The sequence below is a fragment of the Balaenoptera ricei genome, chromosome 1 (assembly GCF_028023285.1).
Source record: "Balaenoptera ricei isolate mBalRic1 chromosome 1, mBalRic1.hap2, whole genome shotgun sequence".
Taxonomy (NCBI): Eukaryota; Metazoa; Chordata; class Mammalia; order Artiodactyla; family Balaenopteridae; genus Balaenoptera; species Balaenoptera ricei.
Genome location: NC_082639.1, coordinates 150,536,577 through 150,558,266, shown reverse-complemented (window position 1 = coordinate 150,558,266; position 21,690 = coordinate 150,536,577). Strand labels below are relative to the sequence as shown.

The 21,690-nt window shown below is 44.2% G+C and overlaps 1 protein-coding gene across 2 annotated transcripts in view; it reads right to left on the bottom strand.

Annotated features, from left to right (window-relative positions):
• The window catches only part of PTPN14 (protein tyrosine phosphatase non-receptor type 14), a 173,763-nt gene that overhangs the window by 8,829 nt on the left and 143,244 nt on the right, over nucleotides 1-21,690 (bottom strand). For both annotated transcript variants that reach the window (XM_059938094.1, XM_059938101.1), the window contains exons 13-18: nucleotides 20,035-21,512; nucleotides 15,498-15,641; nucleotides 14,135-14,353; nucleotides 10,843-10,971; nucleotides 8,185-8,419; nucleotides 3,974-4,137 (exon numbers count right to left, since the gene is read on the bottom strand). In XM_059938094.1, the coding sequence (XP_059794077.1) occupies nucleotides 3,974-4,137; nucleotides 8,185-8,419; nucleotides 10,843-10,971; nucleotides 14,135-14,353; nucleotides 15,498-15,641; nucleotides 20,035-21,512 (2,369 nt within the window). The remainder of the gene's footprint in view (nucleotides 1-3,973; nucleotides 4,138-8,184; nucleotides 8,420-10,842; nucleotides 10,972-14,134; nucleotides 14,354-15,497; nucleotides 15,642-20,034; nucleotides 21,513-21,690) is intronic.

Genomic DNA, 21,690 nt, shown 5'->3' with positions numbered 1-21,690 from the left:
AGATTGCCAATGTGTAAATTCTTTGAAGATCTCCAATGGAAAAGAATTAATACAACGGATCATTGGTGCCATGGTGTCCCCTCACTCGTGTCACTTTCATCCTCCTGGACCAGCCAAGGCAGAAGCACCATGGAGTCAATGTGCCATCATGGCCTTGGTATACTTCCCCCTGCTCTGGGAGCCCTTAATCCAGGCAAACGACCACACCCACGAAGTCACCAAGGACTGAGCAAGCATCAGAAATAAAATAATAAAAACTCAACAGTATGTCTTTTCTTACTTTACTTTCAAAAGTCATTTCAGCTATTTCCAAACTTTGTGTAGCTACAATACCATACATGCCATCCTGTTTAGTCGCTCTTCTCCAAAACTAGTTAAGTAATACCACAGATTTAAAAGGGACAAGTCCCTGGTAATAAGCAAAGAGAAAAAGGCATGTGAATCCTTAAACTATTAGTCAAAATACAGAGCCTAGACCATAAGCTTCTGATGGTAACTAGTGGTTCTGTGCCTAAACTCTACTCCAAAGTGACTGACATCATGATACACAACACAGAGCACCTAATAATGAACTGAACATAATGCATGATAAGCATTACTCTGTGTTGGGCACTGAATATAAGGATAGAATACGGCTGCTCCTACCTCATACCCATCAAAGGCTTTGACAAGAGAGGCAGGGTCACGCAGAAGCTAAGAGCTCATCTCCCTGTGCCTCAGTTTCTCTTTGTTAGATGACGGTACTAACAGAACCTCTCTCGTAGGGTCATTGTGAAGGCTACGAGCTGTAAGGCTCTTGAGATAGTGTTGCCACATGGTGAACACTACATACACGTTAGCTGTGGTTATTATAATTTCATTCTCGTCATCATCACAACCACCACCACCTCCTCTCCCACCACCATCTCCTTTACCTCAACCCTCTCCTCCACTTCCATCTCTGCCACCACCACTATCATCATGGTCATCACCATCTCAATAGCCTGTAAGACTCAGCCCCCTCAGGCTGACTCAAGGACAGTATACTAGCTGATATAGGGCAGTTTGGAGACAAGACAAAGTTTCCCTCTGGTCCTCAATGAAAGAATCCTTCAGCTTGCCTTGAAGATGCACTTCCACAGGCCCTGCTGCCCACTGTCCCTAACCCAAGGAATCCGGAGGCAGCTGATGCTTGCTCCATCTTGCTTAGAAGACATCCCTCCCACCCCCCTACTCTATGAAGGAGGGATAACCAATTCAGAAAAGCAGCAAGATCAAGACATCTTGCTCTCTGGCTAGTGAGAACCTGACCTTTTGTAATTTAGCTAATCTGGGACAGGTGGCCAAGAAAGAGTATCACAAACCATGAAGCTGGTGCGTTCTGAAAACAAATGTATGGGCATTAAAATGTTATAGCTAACATTCAGTGACCAAAAACAACAGGGCACAAAGAAGCTTCTCAGGGCAGCCCAGGAGAATCCCCCCTCGCAGCTCCCCGACTTCACGGTTAAGCATCTTTGCTCCAGGAAAAAAAAAAGGCATTTCACTGACAAAACTAAAACTCTATGGATTATAGACCAAAACATAAAGTATCCTAAATCCAGAAGCCATGGAAAGAAGACGGGAAAGTTTAGACAGGAGAAAAATGGGACAACCAATTTTATATTGATTTAGCAAAATCTTTTGTTTAAAAAACAAAGAAACATGGTTCCACGCCTCTTCTAAAATAAGGGTTTGAATTTTACTAGCCAGGTCTGAAGCAGAACCAGTAGAGACCTTTTTTCTCCCTAGCCGTCTACCAACAGCAATTATGGGAAATGGGACAGATAAGGCTGGCTACATGTGCTAGGGGAAGGGAAGTGAAAAATATGAGTCATCTTGCTATCTTTGAATATCAATGGGAACAGAAGTCCTTTTCGGACTGACCACATTCCAGTAAATGTTCTGGCATACAACTGGGCATTGAGGAAATCTGCTATGTCTGGATACACCCTAGAGAATTTAATCACCCTGAGCCCTCACCGAGTCCACTCAAGGCCCTAGTGGCTGAACCCCTTACTCTGTACCACGCTGGCTCTGACATCTGTAGTGTTCCACTGGGCCAGTGACATCTGGTGATCGATGAGCCTTCATGTCATCGTATTACTGAGGTTCAGCCTTTGATGGGTCTCCAAAGAGCTCTCAGAACACAGCGATCCTTCATGTCAGACCAGACTGACAAAACAGCTTCTCAAGTTGAAAAGGAGGAAGGGGGAACAGAGGAAGAGCGCGCGGGGAATGCAGCAAAGAAGGGGAATTTGGCGAAGAAAGTGACATGAGGAAAAGATGTCTAAGTGGGGAGGGGATGGTGAGGCCCTTCTTCCTCCCCAGGAACCCACGGGTGCTGCCAGCGGAGCTCGGATATGCTTGAGCCACGTGTACCCAGATTCCACTGCATCTTAGTCCATCTTCCCAGCAGTGAGCGGATCTGGGACTTAGTGTCGAGCTATTCACTCTACTAGAAACTCCTAGAGACTTCTAGTAGTGACAGAGAAGCAATCAAGAAATCTCATTTGAGACAAAATGATAAAAACTCATAGAAGATGATGAGATTTCTGTTATGTAGACTCAAGTGATTCCATGATGGGCATTTTGTTCCCCAATAGAATGTTTGTTTGTTTGTTTGAACAATAGGCCACATGTGATATAACTCCTCTTCTACTTTTTAGCAGCACAAACATTCATATGTACAGACTGAAAGTTTCCAAAATTAACTTTTTATAGGCAGGGAACTTTAAAATCCTTTGAACATATTTAAACTGGGCATTTATTGTTTTCTGAGAAGTTTGAATATAACAAGCTCCATGGGGCAATATTTAATCTGATCTTCAAACCATTGAGTAAATACATATATTGTTATATAAATTCCTTCACAGAACATGCATTATAACATTTCCTGATTTTAAAACTATCAAACTGCTTCAAAAGTTTCCTTTGATTCTCCAAGCTGTACAATTTGGAAATTGAACAAGAATCAAATGACACTTGGCATTTGGAGGCAGAGTGAAGACAGGAAACAATTCAGGGCCAGGAGGTGAAAGACCTCACTTCAAACCTTGGCACCACTGCTTAAGAGCCACCTGGCACTGGACAAGCCACTAGATTGTTTCTGGACCTCAGCATCCTCATCTGTAAAACCGGAACGGGACGTGTGCTGCTAGTGGTGATTAAAGAGCCTAAGAAAAAAAAAGTGAAAGCCATCTAAAACCCCTAAAGCCCCCTGTGAGAATAGAAGGCAGAAGAATTGTTTTTTAGCCTTTGATTGCTATTTGTCTCATCTCTACAAAATCAAAAGCCCCTCGGTGTAACTCCCTGACCTACAGCAAGAAGGGAATGCCACACACCGTGTGGGCACAAATTCAGCCGCAGCCCGCGTCTATGGGAGAAAAGCTGGGCCTCCAGCCTCAGCAAAGGCAGGCCACGTCTGTGCCCTCGGATTATCTACCCGGCTCTGCTACACACCACTGCCAGTCTAGACAAGAGCAAAGAGCCCCCTCAATAAAACTCCCCACTAAAGAATGCAAAATGTTTTTAAAGTACACACATTTTCACATAGGAGTTAGGGCAAAACACATCCCAGAAATGCAAGACGCATCTATACTATATGCGACCCAATAACCCACTGTGGAAAATTACCCACAATAAAACCAGACCTTCTACGAAACACTGCAGACTTCTGGAAGTTGATGCCAGCAAAGATCAGATTTTCTAAATGTTGCCTTTCTCACAGTTTCAACTCTTTTTCTATATTATCTGGGTCTCTACACAGAGCAGTGAAAGGCAAAAGATCAGGAAGGTTGTAAATGTCAGAGTCCAACTAGGAATCACGGGTCTGGAAAACTCTCGTCAGGAGAGAGGAAGTTAAACAGTGGAAATAGAAGGGCACAGGTGAAGGTTTGGCCATGGTGTAGATTGGTCCCCAAAGTGGAGGATTCAGAAGCCCAGAATGACTTACTTCATTATGCTCCAGGCAGTAGATCATCAGCTCAGAAAGGATGACCACGCCGGTCCTTCCCACCCCAGCACTGCAGTGGACCACGATCGGGGGGTGCTGGTTCTTGGTGCTTTCCAGCATGCTGTTGGTATGGCGACGGACCGACTGGATCTCCTCCAAGTAGGCTGCAAGACAAAATGCAGATCTTGTCACTGATGTCCTGCATCCCTTTGCATACAAGTGAGGGGAAAAAAAAACTGACTGTGAATTTTTTTTTTAAAGTGACAATTATTTACAGTACTTACAAGACACTAATTATTTGGCTGGTACCCACGCTACAGTCCTGGATCCAGAAAGGACCAGCTGGGAGTCAATTAGTCCATGGGAGAATTTGTTCTTTAAATTAAATAGTTCTTTTTTAAAAATTAAATTCTGTCTTCCCCTCTGCAAATCCCAAAGTCCCCCAAGCAGATGATTCTCGACATTACTTACAGCAATTCCTACTATTAACAGACTGGGATCAGACACCAGCTAGGTCCCCTTGAAATGCCCGCCTGTCAGAGCCAATTTCTGGTGGGAAGAGCGTCCATCTGCCCTTTCTTCCTTCCCCTCACTGAATGAGTGAATGTCAGCTGAGGCTTGACTCCATTTTTAGATTATAAAATAGACTTTGGGGAGCCTGGTTTTCAGCTTGGATCCCACGTGGTTATGTGAGTAGCTCCAGATAACCCCCCTTTCCTGGAGGCAACATGTGGGTGGGGTGTGTGCCACGTGCCCCGTCAACATCTGCTTAGCCCCGCAGGGCTGTGCAGGAGACTGTTCGCTACTCCAACTGGACACAAATGGAAAATCGCTCAACCCAAGCCTTAAAGACTATTTTTTTTAATGGTCATGAAAAAAAAGGAAAAGTATATAAATGTAATCCTCAAACAATCCAAGAACCGGAAAAAGTCAATTAGTAACTGAGATTTTATAGTAGCTAGTTCAGGGGAGAAGCAGATTTGAAGGTTCCTGATACTCAGAAAATCTCATCCCAGTGCAGCAGTGTAAAACCAAATGAGGAGAAAAACTCAAACTGCTGAAGAGAAAACAGCATTCAAACCATTCTCGTAATTTTTTAAAATTAATTAATTTATTTATTTATTTATTTATGTTTGGCTGTGTTGGGTCTTCGTTGCTGTGTGCGGGCTTTCTCTAGTTGCCACGAGAGGGGGCTACTCTTTGTTGCGGTGCGCGGGCTCTAGGCGTGCGGGCTCAGTAGTTGCGGCTCGCGGGCTCTAGAGCACAAGCTCAGTAGTTGTGGCTCGTGGGCTTAGTTGCTCTGAGGCATGTGGGATCTTCCCGGACCAGGGCTCGAACCAAGGTCCCCTGCATTGGCAGGCGGATTCTTAACCACTGCGCCACCAGGGAAGTCCCCATTCTCGTAATTTAAAAGCACCTGTTTACACACAATGACTAAGAACTCCAATTTCCTTTATAACCTCATTTAATTAGTAATCTGAAATAGTTTACCCAAATAAACGTTTACTACCACCACCACTAATAATGTAAAATGAGATAGAACAAAACAAAAGAGGGAAGGCAATCTGAGGTGACTAGATAAGGTAGCTGCTATTGGTACCAACATGAGCTAAATACTGAGCATGGAATTCCCTTCACAATTTTTTTTTCCCAAAGGGGAAAAGATACTAGGCAATAACATTTTCTGACGGCAGGCAATGTTCACATACAAGAGACAAGGTTTTTCTTGTGCTAAATTTAAGGAGAGAAGTAAAAGGAATATTGATCAATAAAGCAGATGCCACCATCACGGGGAATTTCATGAAACACAGAGAAATTAGATTTAAGCAGATTCTTTCTCTAGCAATCATATTAATAAAGTTCCTTAAGGTGTAACTCAGTGAAGACCTCTGGAAGACAGTTTGACCCAGTTCCTCTGCATCCAAGTAATCTCATTTAAACACAAACAAAAATCTCCTAAAATTCTTAAAAACCTAAAGAGCGGGCTTCCCTGGTGGCGCAGTGGTTGAGAGTCTGCCTGCTAATGCAGGGGACACGGGTTCGAGCCCTGGTCTGGGAAGATACCACGTGCCGCGGAGCAGCTGGGCCCGTGAGCCACAACTACTGAGCCTGCGCGTCTGGAGCCTGTGCCCCGCGACGGGAGGGGCCGCGATAGTGAAAGGCCCGCGCACCGCGATGAAGAGCGGTCCCTGCACCGCGATGAAGAGTGGCCCCCGCTTGCCTCAACTAGAGAAAGCCCTCGCATGAACCGAGGACCCAACGCAGTCAAAAATAAAATAAAATAAATAAATAAAGTAGCTATAAAAAAAAAAAGAAAAGTGCTAAAAAACCTAAAGAGCCAACATTTCTAAGACCCTGCTCAGCACACTTGTCCTGAGTTTCTTAGAAAGGTAAATTAATAAATACTGTTTAAAAATATTCTCTATATTTTTCAGTAATTTAAGATTGGCTTTCCTTAAATTGGTTCTGATTTAAAAGATTTGATTATAATTTTAACCATCTTATAAATTCAACCTTTTATCAGATCTGTTAGCCAGTCATCAAACGGATCTACTTTTATTGTTTCCATTTTCTGAGTCTTGCTTCTAATAAAGCAATTAGCAAAACAGTACCAGAAAGGAATAAAAAGAACACTGTTATGAGGAAAGAAAGTTCTGCAAAGGTCACTGTGCTCATTAATATTTTGAGCTGCAGGTAACTGTTTGACCTCAGGCCAACCACCAACCTGCTCTAGATCTCGTTCTAGATCCTTTGATTCCAATCATCTTTCTTACTCTCAGTGTCCGACTCCTTAAGAACCATCATCACTTTAATGAAAAATGAAATAGCTGCATTGATAAATAAGTGTGCATCAGAATCTTTCTGTTGGAACTTGTGACATGGTACTTTTAGGTACTTGAAAACCTATTCTCTCTTCTCTCCCCCACCCCTCCTACTCTAAATGAATATCAAAATAAAAATCAAGGTTTTGACATTCTCCAACCTCCCTTTGTTGTGGCCACAGGTCTTCTGCCAGCTGGTGAGTCAACAACATAGCAGGTGTAGTAAATGTGCAGGGCACCCTCAGGCCTCCTTCCTAGCTGGGTAAGGAAGGAGTGGGGTTTCCTGCAAGTGCAGGATGTTTAGGCAAGTCTGTGGAAGGGAAGGAGGCTGCTGCAGCCATCCCCAAAAGCATCAGATCTCACCTCTGAACTATGATCACCAGCCTGTCTTCGTCATGAGACCGCAAGAGCCTTTAAAACAAAGACTGCTTCATTTCTGCGTTCTAAGAGCCCGATTCAGTGCCTGGCACGTGGTGCACACACACCCAGTTTTTGGCCTTACAAATAAAGTACTGCGTACAATCTGGATGAATTAGTTTCTAAGATAACCATAGCTTGAAAAATACATATAAATTAATGAATCCAAAAATGATAGTTTCAAATACTACAAGTTGATTTCAATAATTCTTAGTATCTTTAATCGTAGGTATGAGAAACTACTAATTGGGATTTACTGCTGTAGGAAATACAGGGCTTCCAAGATATAAATTTTCATGAGAAATTTTTAAAGTTGTTTTTTCTTTATTTTATTGCTTTGTGTGTCTGTGTGTTTTTTTTTTTTTTTGGTTGTGGTAAAATATACATAACATAAAATTTACCATTTTAATCATTTTAGTGTACATTACATTAAGTGTACAGTGGCATTAAGTATATTCACAGTGTTGTGCAAGCATCACCACTATCCACTTCTAGAAATTTTTCATGGTCCCAAACAGAAACTTTCTATCCATCAGACAGTATCTTCCTATTCCCCTTCCCCCTTGCCCCTGGTAACTTCTATTATACTTTCTATCTCTATGAAGTTGCCTATTTTGGATAACTCATGTAAGTGGAATCACACATTTGTCCTTTTGTGTCTGGCTTATTTTATTTAGCATAATGTTTTCAAGGTTCAGACACGTGACATGTATCAGAATACTAAAGGTCTAAATCAAGGTAGAACCAATTAGTTTACCATATTAGCTCATCTGCATAAATGGTAAAGAGAATATGATAAATGCCATGTATTATTAGTCTTCTCTGTTCTACACATACCACTGAAGTATTATATACTGAATGTTGTAATACTTTTGCCACTTAAGAGAAAGTAGACTCTCTTTCCATTTCTCCTCCAACTGATAAGACCATTATTACTGTTGGTAAAACCCCGACAGGGAAGAAAAGACTTACACAAAAATCCTTGGACATCCTCTGGGCAGCCGTGATCTGGCCAATCAGTATATTGCAAATGCCACACTGTCCTTTCCTGCCCGGACAAAAGGTGCTTGACCTTCAAGCCTGTGGTTGCATAGCAACCGGAATCTGTTCGGAACTTTGTGGTGACCTTGAACTTGCCATAGGTGGCTGAGCTGTGCTTGGAACCCAGTTTGGGCCAGTATCGGTGGCTCTTGGTTCGTCCGCCTTCCTGAATCAGACACAGAAGCAAAATTGGACGTGAGTCAGGGGAAGCTCTTATCCTCTTAATCTTAAAATCTAAGGACAGCGGAAAACTTGAATGGCTTCTAAGTCACTGACTCAGTAGCATCATGCAGTGTCTATCCCAGAGTAGATACCCATACATCTTAGCTAACACCAATAATAAGATTTACCACACAGTTACAGCAATGGAAAAATTTAAAGATTCACAACTGGGCTGCAGTTGAATGTTAGAGAGAAGAGCCAGGGTGAAGACCAGAGGCAGGAACAAGCTACGTGTGTTCAAGAAACAGAAAGGTCTTCAGTGTGGATGGCAGAGAAGAGGTTAGAAGGCCTCCTGGTCCACGGTAGGGAGTTTGGATTTCACTCCACGGTCAGTGGGAAGCCATCCAAAGGTGATGAAGTGACCTTAAGCAGAGGAGTGACAGATCCCAGTAATCGTTCTAGGTCATGCTTCTCATGTCGGATGCTCGGCCCTGGGCTCTCTCTGTTACACCCCACCAGCCACTGACGCTGTCTTTATCATCTAGTGTCAATCTCACGTTTTTTTCAGCCTGACCCATTTGTTTTAGTTCCATTGACAACTGAAGCAGAGGAAAACTGGCTTTACCCCTCTTCTCTCTCCCTTAATTTTATAATCTTTTCTGGGGGTATGCATTCTCAACCATTTACAAAATGGGGTCTATTTTAAAGTTTTGCACAGTTTTGATATCATAGGAGTGGGAGCAGGGGTGGATGAGATGGCAGCTTAGAAGGGGACCCAGCGGAAGTGGGTGGAGCGAGAGGAGAAATGTCCAGCGTACGGAGCTGGGGGAATGAGTGGCAAGTGAAGGCTGGCCTGCTCTCAAAGCAATACATCTCTGGGTGACACAAGTAATCTTGCCCTGATTCTTTTGGTTGAATTGAGTCTTCTTAAATTTGAAGCACACCTGCCTCTTTTATTTAACCATCCTGTGAAAGCAGGTTTATCTGAGGCCTTTAATTTATATAACTGCTGAGTACCTACATCAATTACAGATTTCAAAAGACTGTAAGTCTCTGGCTGCCTCACAGATCACTGGATTTTGTTCCTAAGACTGGTCCCTTCTTGTCACTCAGGCTTCAGCTCAAATGCAACCTCCTCAGAGGGCCCTGGGCTGCAGTCTAGTCTAAAGTAGCCCCACGGCCACCCTCCATCCCATTACTGGTTTCATTTTTTTCCATGGCACTTAGCACTATCCGAGCTGACTCTGTTCACTTTTTACTGTAAATCCCACTGGGATGTAAGCTCCCTGGGGACAAGGATCATGTCTGTTGTGTCTACCCTGGGGTCAGCACAGATGGTAAGTACACACTGTTTTAAGTTGAATGAATCCCTTCCAAGGATGTAATTCGATAAAGTGATAAAACTAGAGATTTTCAGGAACATTTACTCTTTGTGGGAAGGTGGGACAGAAGGTCAGCCTAGAGAAGTACAACTGGCCTGAAAGAGCCCAAAGTCTTTCATCACTACCTTCTAATGGGCTGTTCTGGAAAGCATCTGCTCAGAAGAGTTAATGAAGGGAACATGACTTTTTTTTGTTTTCAGTTCTTTCTGTTCCCCATCCTTTTAAAGTTGTTAGGAAAGGGATATGCAATACCATACATATGGTAAAAAACAAACAAACAAACAAACAAAAAACTCTTTTTCCTTAAATGACTTCAAAACATAAGTTGAAATTTAACGAAAGGAACAAAAGGAAGTGGTTAAAATAAAATTAAAAAAAAATCGAGACTATGACAAGAGAAGAAACCCAAAATATCTTCCCCCAAAGACAGCAAGCTCCAAGCGAACTGCTAGACGGAATGGGGGTATATGCCAGTTTTTGGAACACCACGTAGACTTCTCTAGTTACAAGGGAAAAACTATGTTTGACTTGGCAAAGGAAGAAAAAGATTTTTTTTTTCTCTCCCCAAAGAAAGAGGCCTCCACAGGAACAACAGCTCTGGTCTCTTTTCAGCTGATAAGCAGGAGAACATGGGAGCTGGCCACGCCCGGGCTTGGGAATATATGCCGATTTACACAGAGCAGCCCCAAAGTTCTCAAACTCCAGTGGAAAGATCATTGCTTTGTTTGGCACACACAAGTGAGCTGGCTGAACTGAAGTTTGGTTCTTTTTTGTTTGTTTGTTTGTTTAATTTTAGTTCATGGTGATCCAAGGAAAAGAGTTAAGAGCTGGATAAAAACGGGACATAACAATAAATTATCTTTGGAAAACAAAACAAACCTCTATGGAAGTAAGGAGAGAAAAGAGATGCACGTCAGAGAGAAAAGGATTTGCAGAGAAATGGTGCTGCCGGAAGGAGGATGAGGCAGCAAAGTCATCGACACAAAGCCCATCTTCTGCCCCCACCCCCGCCGGGACAGATGGCCGTACGGCCATTCCCCCTTACCTCCTCTGCGGTGACCATGGCGATCACATTCGCTCCCTGCTCCCACACCATCTGCCAGAAGTCATGGCATGTGTGTGGCAGAGGCCCCTGAGTGGCGATGTAGTGCCATTCTGCCCCACCAACCACCACCTGGAAACCAAGGCAAGCATTAGTGAATAAACCCCAAATCCAGGACAGAATTACATGCTGACCACGGGTCCGTTTGTAGCCACCTGAAAACCCTGAATAATATTTTTAGGCCAAATGTGTTAGTGCTATCATCAAAAGCCCTGACACCACGGATGGCTGGTGACACATGCTCACATGAAAATACTTTTTGCCACTCAAGCTTATTAAAATATACTTCATCAATTTTGGTCTACAACCCACAGTAACTATGTACAAACCAGTGCATATTAAAAACATATATATACATATATATACCCACATATACAATATTACATGAATATATGTATATAACCTAACGATTTGTTACAGAAATAACAGTTATGTTTCCAATGTGCAATGTACTGATAATTGCCATTCTTTTCTCCTTTTTCTAGTCTATTCCATTAAAAAACAAAAGAAAACAAAACAAAAAAACCCCAAACTGCTCCCGACTACTAAACTGATTTCATACACCACTACCATATTGTGGTCCACAGTCTGAGAAACAGTACTCCATGGTATCCTTTTAAATAATAGAAAAGTCTACCATGGAATAACACACCTTTGGGAGCAATGTCTTTCTACCACTGCCCTGGTATGAAGTGTGTCCTAAACCTCTGTTGTACCCGCTACTCTTTACCACATACAGTAGAAGTATCATGAATGTACTTAAGCCAACAGCACATGATATTTTATCATCACCTTCCCCTCGTACAATACCACAGCATCCAACTGAACTTTGGAGTCATGAGATGATTTTGGATAATAAAATCATTACCCCACACAGCTCAGGGTGATCTTGGGAGGATAATTCTGCAGCTGTAAATATTAGCAGCAGAGACGCATCAATAAAAAGTCATGCCTCAAGTGTGGAAGCTCATACTATCAGGGTGAAATGGTGGCCTTTGGAGGGATTCTTTCTGGGTTTGCCTCCATTCCTGTGCCTTGATACTGCCAAGTCAGGCTCCCTTACACGTTCACCAGTGGGGATCTCAAGATGGTGCTAGGGGCAATGAAGTGATCACTTTTTGAAACTTTTTCTCTCATTTATTTTATGAAGCTATATACTAACTTGATTCAAACAAAAACAATGTCAGTTATTGTCTCGTTACACAAGGCATGTTTAGGTCAAAGCTGGCAAGCAAAATTCATTTTCCGAGTACTGGTGGGAGATAACACTCATACATTTGCTAGCTGGCTGGCTGGGAGTTTGGCTTATCTGTGGAATTGTGATTTTAAACATTAGCCTCTCTGGCACCCAACATATAGGAGCCATAAATACTTCCAGAGTCTGCTGCTGCCTGGGGCCTTTCAGCATATTCCCAAGTACTGACAGGAGGGTATTAAAAACTGCATTAGAAACACAACCACCAAAGCTACTGAGGTAGATTTCACAGATGTGATTCCACGTCTGGAGCAAATAAATCTCTGTTCTGTGTTAACGGCTGCTTGGAACCCAGGGAGAAAACATTGGCAAGACATACAACTCTATTCCAAAAACACAAGGACAAGTTCTTGCAAGCTCTCTGGGTCTATTAAACACACCCATGTCTAACCCGGATCCACAAGATGAAATGTGGGCCTCAGAGAATATGGAGGAAGGGGTGGAAGAGATGTTACCACCACCCACTGGTCACAGCGCATGCAGACTGACAGCTTTTTCCAGAGAGCAGATGGAAAATGGGGGAGGCGATCTGGCCAAAAGAAGAACATAGTATATTACAGCTGTGGAAGCTTTTCTCAGACAGTCTAGCAAGATGCAGCTGTGTGATCTGCATCTTTGCATGCATTATTTTGGTCATTGTTTCCTTATCTAAACTAAGCCCATGAAATTCACCACCATCAGTTTCCTTCAGAGTTTCCTGGGGCTCAGTTTTTACTGTTTCATTGTTTTGAGAGTTCTCACTCTGAAAAATAAGAGTAGAATACACAATATGATCCATGAGAGTTACGCCATCCTATTTCTTTGGACAGGACTTTCTGACACTTAAAAAATATATGTGGTTATCTATGCTCGGTGAACAAAAACACTACACCCAACCATGGTACACTTCCCATATTCTGTATCAAAACCGTTAGAACTGATACATGGGCCAGACATCTGGCTGTATTTTAAAGGCTCAAAGGAGCCTACCTATAATTTGGCTACAGTTGAAAAGTCCAATGAAGAAAGGAAATAATGCCAGATACAGGTTTTCTAAGGTTATTGATCACAGCAGACTACGAATCTGAACCTTGTATTGTTGAAAAGCATCCTGTAACAACTGTAACAATTATACTAATACAATTCACATTAGTACACAGATAATTCCCCTACTTCAGAGGTCAGAGCAAATGGTGACATTCTAAACAAATATGTTCTGTCATTAGGAGCCCTGAGGAAGGTAAGCTATTTAGGAAACACTTCACTGCATGCACACATGTATCCATAACTCTAAATTTTAACTGAAGTAAGGCTAAGCTGACCAATTTTAAAGTCTATGAAATACTGAGATATGAAGATTTGCAGTACTTGAAATAGTAACAAAAATTTAATGACCCAAATGCATTGAATAATGTGGCACATTTTGCAAGATTCATTATCAACCACACCATTACGGCTTATGTTTAAATTAGCCCACTCTTCTAAATATCATGCAAATTTGGGACTTCAGCTCTGGGACTTCAGCTCTGAAGTACCTAACCAGTAGTATTACAAGGGAGAAACAGTAAGTTTCTGTTGTCTTGAACATCATAACTCCAGTGACAGAAATATAATGCCTGTGATTTCCAAATTCTCCATCATCTGCAAATGACAAACTGAAAGGGCTAATCCTCAGCTTTACCTGTGAGTTTTCGGGAGAGTTACAACGCACAGAGAGAAGAAAAAGTTAAATCCTCTGTAATGAGCAAGCTTCAGAAATAGCTGACCTGAGGTTTTTTCCCTGAGGCCGCTGGGCTTCCTTCTCTCTGTGCAGTGATAGGCATGGCCTTCCAGTTGACTAAGAAAAGCACAGGAGTTCAAAAACACTCCCTTGCGGTTTGGGGACAAGCCAAGATGCACAGTGGCAGCCCGTATGTTTTCTCCTCCCTGCCCTTTTGCCGTTAACCCAGCAATCTTCAACCAGCCTTCCCAACACGCCCCTCTCCACCCCCCACTTCTTACCTTGATGTGGGAGGCGTTGATGTAGCCTGTGTTATTTTCTTTGGTCGGTATGAGCTCTACGCGGTTCTCCTCATAGGGGACAACCTCGCGGATACGGCTGCGCTCAGCATTCTCTGGCAGAGCCGCTGTGCTGAAAACGCCATTTGCCTTTTTCTTTGGAATCTGCTCATATTCTGTGAACACCATTCCCTCTTCGAGCTTCTTCTTCAGGGTTCTGAACTGCAACAGAAATTGATCTCCAGCTCTCTGAATTATCTTAACCAAACACTCCAACCAAACCACCAGATTTCTTAAAATATTTACAGTGACGGTGTTAATAAGTAGTTTCAAGATGGACAAACTAATGTTTGATTATTTGGTCTCATTACTGACCATACTGCTAGTGTCTCTTTTCCAATAACCAATTTCCTTCTCACTCATACCTTAAACAGAACAAATCTGCCAGACCAGGCAAGAGCTGAAATTCAAAATTAGTATTTTTGTTATTATCACCTCTGTTTAAAGTTCTAGTGATAAGGAGATTGTTAATCTTAATTACCCAAACGTCCTTCCCTCCACTTACACAGCTGTTCTTAGCTAAATTTTAAGATGATACTGGCCCACAGTCCTCTAGTTGTGAGGATTAGACGCCCCATCTTTTATTTTTCCCATGGTCAAGCTACTAATAACAAAATATGGTATTAATTAGATTAAATGATCCCTCTAAAGACCCTTCTGGCTCTAAGAGCATGCTAATACTTCATACATGCTGGCAAAAACCTAAAACCCTAATCTTATTGTAATGCACTCTATTACATTTACATGACCTGTTTCTTAACCTGACAGCAATTTCAGGAACTAAAAGAACATGCTTCTTCACCTCTGAAACACTACCACGCAACTTCTGGTTACTTTTCAAAACCAAAGTTCCCACAATGCATTACCCTAACAATTATAAATCAGCCATATGTTATAGCCAAACAAGGGGCCAGCGTATTAAAGGATTCTATAAATGCGTGGGTAAAAGAATCACTCCCTAATAAAGGGTATTTGTTCACAAAAATCACAGAAATTGAGAGCTACAGCAACTGCTTAACTTCTTCATTTTGCAAAAAAAAATAAAGACACAGGCCCAGAGAAATTGAATGACTTGACCAAGGTCACACAGCTAGGTACGGGTCGTCATGGCACCAACCTGACAAGGAAACATGAGATGCTGAAAAGGATCAATTTAATACAGCACAGACCAGGTCTTGCTAAGCTTCAAATTGAAGAATGAATTCGTCAAACACGCCTTCATGCTGGCATGTCTGGGCGAGGAGAGAGCGTTGGAATCCTAAGACCACAGAGAATGAGTCACATGTTTGACAAGCCCAGCGCTTACCCTCTCGTCCATGGGAACTCGGGTGGCATCAACGCGACTTTCTTCCCGCCCCGAGCCCCGAGCAACCGAGAGTCCGTTCAAGGCTGCCAACATCAGTGGTCTCTTCTGTGCCTCCAGGCCTGCCATCTTCTGCTTCTCTAGATTCTTGCGGCAAGAAAAGGCATGTTCTCATTGTTTGTAATACCAGGAGAATGCTGGAATGTGTTTTAATCTCCCCAAATCTGTAACTCCCCAGCCAAGGAATGCAGACAATCACCATTAGCAGGGCAAATTCAAACACAGTCTTCCCATTATTCCCACTGTGCCGGAGGAAGCCGGCTCGTCCAGGCCTCCTGAGCTTTTATTTAAAATAGAGGAATGAACGAACAAACAAACAAACAAGAGCAAAGACTCCATACAAATACACCCTGCCACGGGGCTCACAAGAAAACAGCGTACACGAGGCACTTCAGGAAGATAAGGGCTGAAGGAAGACAGGACAAGGAAAAGAGACACAGAGATTCATGAATAATCAAACTTAATCACAATGATGGACCTTTTATACAGATTAAACAGTAAAAACCTTATAAAAACTGTTGGTTGCATTCTTAAGAGGTTGGATACATGCATAAATAGACAAAAACCTTCCCAAGTTTCCATTCAGAGGGGCTAAGACTGAGGGTGTTAATCCTGTATTGATTCTCTCTGGTCCCCGGGATATCATCCCCAAAATGAGAGCTGCTGTGGTTTAGCAAAGTCACTAATACCACAGCCTGGGGCCACCGGAGATGACCTACCCAGGAGCACCCTTCATGCTTCATCCGGAAGACCCACAGGAATGGACACCATGGCTCCCAGCGACCATGGTGAAGAACCACTGGATGTGACTAAGCCATGGGAGAATATGGATCTAGAGGCCGAGCAGAGCACTTAGGGGAAGGTTTGGTTGTTAACACCTGGCCCTTGTTTGTGGGTTTTCAACTCCTCTCTATCCTCAGCTGCACAGACACTCTGAAACTGGATCAGTCAGGGCTCCTGTTATTTGGTCTATGGCTGTGCTTCCTCACGCCCTCTAAGCTGATTGAGGTACCAACAAACCTCCATTTACTCATTTCAGGCAAGACAATGGGAGCATTTTCCACCAAATAATTTTGTCTTAGAAGACAAAAGAACAGAGAGACTTCATAAAGCATAGAAACAGATGAGTTTTACAGAGTTTATGATTTTGATCCACACGAAAGTGAAACCAATTTGCAGGTTCCTTTGGTTGCCACAGATGAAGGAGTCACCTTATTCCTGTTTTCTTTATTCAAACTTTTAGGTATTTTTTTTTCTTAGTCTGTCATTTAGAAATTTACTCCCCAGAGAAGTATCTTGATGGAGCCACAGTACAGATTATTCTAATTGTGGGTATAGGGGATGGCATTACACCCCTACTGCAACCCCTCAATGCCACCTACAGTCAGAATGGAGCCTTGGGAACTATACTCAATATCCTGGGATAAACCATAATGGAAAAGAATATGAAAAAGAATATATATGTATATAAATATATCCGAGTCACTTTGCTGTACAGCAGAAATTAAGCACAACATTGTAAATCAACTATACTTCAATAAAGTTAAAAAAAAAAGAATGGAGCCCTGGCCTTTATGAGTGATTCTGTCAATAAGATGCTTGGTCCAGTGACAGGGCTGACCCATGAGACAAACCAAAGGAGCATCTCAGAGGAAGGTTAACTGTGAGAAAGTGAGAAAGGTCCCAAAGGTATAATATTCTTAAGAATGGCCCTGGTTTCTCAACCCCAGACAGATTTTGAAATTTTTGGATTTAAATGTGGTGGTGGTGGTGGTGGTGGTGGTGGTGGTGGTGGTGTGTGTGTGTGTGTGTGTGTGTGTGTGGAGGTGTTAGTTTACTTGCTTATTAGTTTGTTTTTGTGACTCTTCCCCCCATTATCTCTTTTAGTTGAGCAAAGTTTTAAGAGAGCAAAATTTTTTTTTGTAAATGGTCCTAAGGTCCTCCCGACAGCCCTTCTGCTTCCTTCCCACCTGCACCATAAGGTAACCCCAACTGGGCCCAAAGCCAAAAGAAACCTATTTGTCTTTCTTGGGAAAGGATTACTACTTACCTAATGAAAACTGAAACCCCAGTGATAACCTGTTTCTCTTAGTTCCTCCTCACTTATCCTATCAGCTTATTACCAGAGATCAAAAATAATTAATTCAAAGATCTGATTTGGCCTTTTCTATTCCCAGTACCTGATTTTGGGTTAGGTGACTACAGACAGTGAAATGCCTTCCAGGCAGCAGGAGGAGCCAGGAGAAGCTATCAAGACAACAGGCCTGAACTATCCATCAAATGGACCCGCAGCTCCAGAATTGGAGGGAGGGAGTTGCCTGCAGGGCAAATTCTCACCATAGCTGTCTCCCTCCAGCTCCTATTTGGTTACATTTTCACATTTTCTTATCCTAGGGAGGCCCTGACAGCCTTCTCTTCTTAGCCATGCCTAACAAGCCAGGCAAAAGCTACCCATGGTGGGGGGCGGGGGGGTGGACAGACAGCCATCTGAGATGCGGGGAGGTCATTGGGGTGAGTTTCTTCATAAAGACAGTAGAGACCCATCCCAAGCATCAGTGCCAGTGGCGTGGTCACCATCTTGCCTGGCTCACTGAAGACCCTCCAAGTCCTACTCTGATGTTGGGACACCAGCCAAGGGCGGCAGCCCTTGAGATCACAAGTGTGTAGGATTTGGGAAAAAATCAGGGAAGGGGCTTCCCTGGCGGTCCAGTGGTTAAGACTCCGTGCTTCCAATGCATGGGACCAGGATCTTAGCGGCTGGTCGAGGAACTAAGATCCCACATGCTACGAGGCATAGCCAAGAAATAAACATTTTTTAAAATTAAAAAAGAGAAAGAAGAAGAAGGTACACATTTAAAAAAAAAAAAATCAGGGAAAATGACATAGGGCTGGGGTAATGATGTTCCTGAACTAGTTAAGGGGTAAAATTGGCTATTCGCTCTTACCCAATGGATGGGATGGGAGGACACGTGGAAACAGTGGAAAAGGCCCTTGCTCCTTTGTGATAACGCCTGAAGCACTATGTAGGGAACCAGTGCCATGAATTTGGCTACAGGCTTTTGTTTAATACAGGTAACAAGAGAAGAGAATGAATACGACCTAAGTGAGGCTAGGGGACCATGCAGGCAGCAGCTGAACGCTTAGACTGATGGGTTCTTGATACCGAGTTGTGTTAAAGGGGTGTGAGGCCAAGAAGTGCTGAAAATTCCTTTCTACCAGTGATTACTTTTCCCAAACTCAGAAAGCTCTCCCCCCAGGCACCCAGCCCCGCATCTCATTCCAGCATCTCATTCCATCCCCCGGAAAAAGCTCCCCCGCAAGGCACCTAGCCTCACATCTCAGCCCAGCGGTCTTATTTCCCACAGGCACAGCACAACTTTCACAATTTCCCTCTAGGTGGAAAAAGTTACGCCTGTACCAAATTCTTAGCAATACTCCACGGATGGCCAAAACCGTGAGGCTAAGAATGTTCTTAAGGTTTGTCTAAAGTAGGAACGTTGCTATGAACTAGACTCCTAAACCGAGGGACTTGGCTTCCTTAAAACTTTGGCTCTTTACTCTTCTTTACAGGTTGATTCCCTCTGGAGAATTGGGAGACTTATAAATGAAGAAAGTCTAATGAACTCCATCAAAGCCCATTTTAAGTTACAACTGCTCTGGAGTTCCTAAAATAAGCCCTGGCTACCTTATAGTTCAGCTGTGGTACATGCAGAGGAGAAGTCAATCTAGGTTTGAATGGTTATAATGAGAGGATTTTTTAATTTTTTAACGGAGTGAATACTTCCAGGACAAGTGTGGTGTGTGTATAAATATGCATGTGTGAATTCTCGATAGAATAAGAATGTCTAATGGAAGTTCAACGGTAACCTTCTGGGTTCATTGTAATTTTCTTGGATTTGTGTTAAACATCTCTCAAAAGAAGATTTGAAAATAAAGCTGGATACATCATGGACAATATTGATGAACGATCCTGACATCTAGATCTACACAGAAAGCTGTGCTCTGAAGGGATGTTGCTCTTTTAATATCTAATTGGGGGCGGGGGGGAAAGGCTTTCCCCTGGAAAAACCAAAGTACCAGGAGATGGAGGAAGGTGAGCTCCTGGCAGCTCATGCAATGGGAAGTCTGACCCTGAATAAACAGCAAATGCTGGCCCAGACACCAATCTCAACACCACCAACCTGTAAGATCCTGACTCTATCACAGCACTTTGCACCAAGCACACCTATGAGAAGCCATGAATGAGAATGGAAGGTTTATGTGAAAAACAAAGTTTTGTGAAATGAAACACTACCTGTTCATATGCCAAGTGAGTTTTAAATCCCTACCACATTCCCTGAATAAGCCTTGTGCTTTCTTCAGTGCCCAGAAGATGTATGTCTAAATCATGGAAAAGGAGCAGAGGGGGCTGCGGGCGAGGGTGGAAATCAGCCCGTTTAACTGTCCCTCGAAAGATGCCCTGGGAGAGGAAGCCACTTACCCGGATCATCATCTCTCTTTCTATAATGCTGTCCTCCAGGGAGAACATTTCAGACACCGGTCTCTCCTTCACAGGCTCTTTCTTGACCCGCTCCTTCACACTTGTCAGGTCGGGCTCTGAGATGGATGGACCAAGAGAGGACCCGTTGATGGCCGTCTGGTCAGCCCGGGAGACACTGATGGCCTTGGCTGGCCCCTGCCTCAGGACCCTGGCCCTGGCGATGGCGGGAGGAAGGCACACCTGGTCTTGCCCCAGCGCCCCGTTGCTCACACTCTTCCTGGGTCCGGGGTACTCGGGCGGGGGCTTGTTTGGAATCCGGGCTAAGGCGGCCTGTAGCTGGGCGCTGTACTCCATCTCCTCCCGGAGCGCGGGGATCTGGGGCACCGGTTCCGGAGCTTCCTCCTCCTCCTCCTCGCTCTCGCTGCTGTGGATCAGCATCGTGGCATCTGAGAAAGTCTTCTTGTGGTGATACTCGGGAAGCTGGGGCACCTCGTGGCTCCCCGGCACCTCCTCGGGCGGCCCCGGCTCTCGCAGGGTGTTGCGGCGGGCCATGGGGATGTTGAGCGACTTCAAGGTCATGGCTTCCATGCCCCGCACCATGCTGCTCATCACCTCCAGGCTGTGGCGCTTGTGCACCGCGCCGTGGTGCTTGGTGGCCGTGAGGGGCTCGCTCACCTCCTGGAGAGACTGATGCACCACCGGGGAGCTGTCCTCCTGGAAGGTCTTCACGGACAGCTGCACTTTGCGAGTCACCAAGTCGGGGCTACTGCCGCTGACGTACTTGTGGCGGTGGCTGGCGAGGTCCGGGGTGCTGGTGGCGGGGCGGGGCCGTGGGTAGGGGGGTGGTGGCCGGAAGAGATAGTTTTTCAGCATGTGGGCCGTGTTGTAGTTATAGGTGCCCTGCAGCTGCATGTTGGCCAACTCCGGGGTGCTCACCGTGTGTGAGATGGCGCTTGCCCCGGGCTTGCTTGGCACCGTGGTATTCTTTGGGTTGATCTGGTCCGATGGACTGACCAGTTTGTTACTGTAGCCCCCCTGGGGCCCGTAAGGGACAGTGTAGGGGTGCCTCTCCCGCATCTCGGGCTGGCTGTACACCAGATCCTCTGGCTGGTTGTAGGCGTGGGTGTTGATGATATTGAGGTTTCGCAGGGACTGGCTCTGGCTGTCCGTGTGCACGACCCCCCTCTTCATCTGCCGCATGACCGTCTCATAATCGGGGGTCGGCCGGTAGGATGGCACGATGATGGCGCTGTGCCGGTGGCTCGGGATGTAGTCAGCCCGCATGATGTCACTGCCAGGGATGCTGAGGTTGGAGGACACGGGAGAAGCCTGGATGAAGCTTTGGGAGCAACTGAGGGAGTTGACGCTGTGAATGCTACACACACTGCCATTGGTGACGGTGCCATTTATATAACTTAAGTCCAGGCTGTTGTGCGAGTTGCAATACAAGGCTTCTTCATTCCCATGGAAGATGCTGTCTGCAAGGAGTCACACAGAGGCACATGAATGTCCACACCGCCCTGCTTCAATCAAGTTCATCCTCACACTTACAGAAGTCGTAAAAAGGGAAATCCCACGGTCTCCACCCACATATTCCATGGAAACACTGGTAATTTCTTGGGCAAGATGCCAACATATGGAAGGAACATTTTAAAG